Source organism: Lissotriton helveticus, chromosome 8, assembly GCF_964261635.1.
Source record: "Lissotriton helveticus chromosome 8, aLisHel1.1, whole genome shotgun sequence".
Classification (NCBI taxonomy): Eukaryota; Metazoa; Chordata; class Amphibia; order Caudata; family Salamandridae; genus Lissotriton; species Lissotriton helveticus.
This window is the reverse complement of record NC_136069.1, coordinates 1,613,446,521-1,613,447,945: the sequence shown is the minus strand read 5'-3', so window position 1 is coordinate 1,613,447,945 and position 1,425 is coordinate 1,613,446,521. Positions and strand designations below refer to the sequence as shown.

The following is a 1,425-nucleotide window of genomic DNA, read 5'->3' as shown; positions in this document are numbered from 1 at the left end:
TATCTCCTATGATGCTCTGTTGCAGGCCGGGGAAATTCATGTAAAATTGTGTATGAGCATGATTAAGGGATCTTAACTCGTTTTTAGAGTCTTCTTTGTAGGTGTATTTTTTTTATTCCTTTTTATGTATTTCTATGAGGAGAAAAAGCAGGTAAATAATCCCTTGGCTGGATATTTTGCAATGCTAATTTCTGTATCATATTATTTTACTTTCAGAATCAGAGATGCCTTTGTGGACTTAGACTTGGAAAGCCTGAAACAATTGTGACAATGGATAACACTAGCAACATCCAACCCTTTGTCTTTATCCTGTTGGGTATTCCTGGGCTGGAAGATCATTACTCTTGGATTGCTCTTCCCTTCTGCTTCATGTACATCATTGCTCTGCTGGGCAATTGCATGCTTCTGTTTTTCATCACAGTTGAACCTATCCTCCACCAACCCATGTATTATTTCCTCAGTATGTTATGCATTATCGACCTGACATTATCCTCCACTACCACTCCAAAAACACTGCTGATACTTTGGTTTAACTCTGCAGAAATTTATTTTGAGGCCTGCATCACCCAGATGTTCTTCATTCACACGTTCGCTGCCTTGGAATCCACAATCCTGTTGGCTATGGCCTTGGACCGTTATGTTGCCATCTGCAATCCCTTGAGATACACAGCTATACTCACTCCTCCTGTTATCATTAAAATAGGGTGTGCAGCTTTCTTTAGATGCGTGATTTCAACAAGCCCATTGACATATCTTCTTAAAAGGCTGCCATTTTGCAAATCCAATGTAATTTATCACTCCTTCTGTGAACATATGGCTATAGCAAAGCTGGCTTGTGCTGATATAACCCTGAACAGCCTCTATGGCATGATTGTGGCATTGTCCGTTGTTCTGGTTGATGTGGTATTAATTTTGGTGTCCTACCTTCTAATACTCCGAGCTGTTTTCTGCCTGCCATCAAGGGATGCACGCTTAAAGGCAATTGGCACATGTGGCTCCCATATATGTGCTATCCTAGTGTTTTTTGTCCCTGTGATCATCTCTACGATATTATATAGGTTTGGTAAGAATGTTCCTCTTCACATCCACATTTTGTTAGTGAACTGCTACATGATGGCTCCTCCGATGGTAAATCCCATTGTTTACGGTGTCAAAACCAGACAGATTCGTGAGAGAGTGATAAAACAGTTTCACAGACATCCATAGGACACAAGTTAAATGTAGCTTACCATCAACAACCTTGATTATTGTACTACAGAGAGTGAGAGGAATTTACAAAGGGCCATGGTCCACAATACATCCTCCCCATGAGAATCAAAGTACTAAAGATATGGCGAACCTGAGTCATAAAAATGGATTTTGGAAAGTCTGCAAGTCCACTAAGAAGCAGTCGTTTTAGGGTGTGGAACCCTCACACACCAATAC

General features: G+C 40.6%; 1 protein-coding gene across 1 annotated transcript; it reads left to right on the top strand.

The window, feature by feature from the left end:
- The first annotated feature begins 267 nt into the window (after positions 1-267).
- Positions 268-1,206, top strand: LOC144773971 (olfactory receptor 52B2-like). The gene has a single exon (XM_078659019.1). It carries the CDS (start codon positions 271-273, stop codon positions 1,204-1,206), a length of 936 nt encoding a protein of 311 aa, XP_078515145.1. The 5' UTR covers positions 268-270.
- Positions 1,207-1,425: the final 219 nt, after the last annotated feature.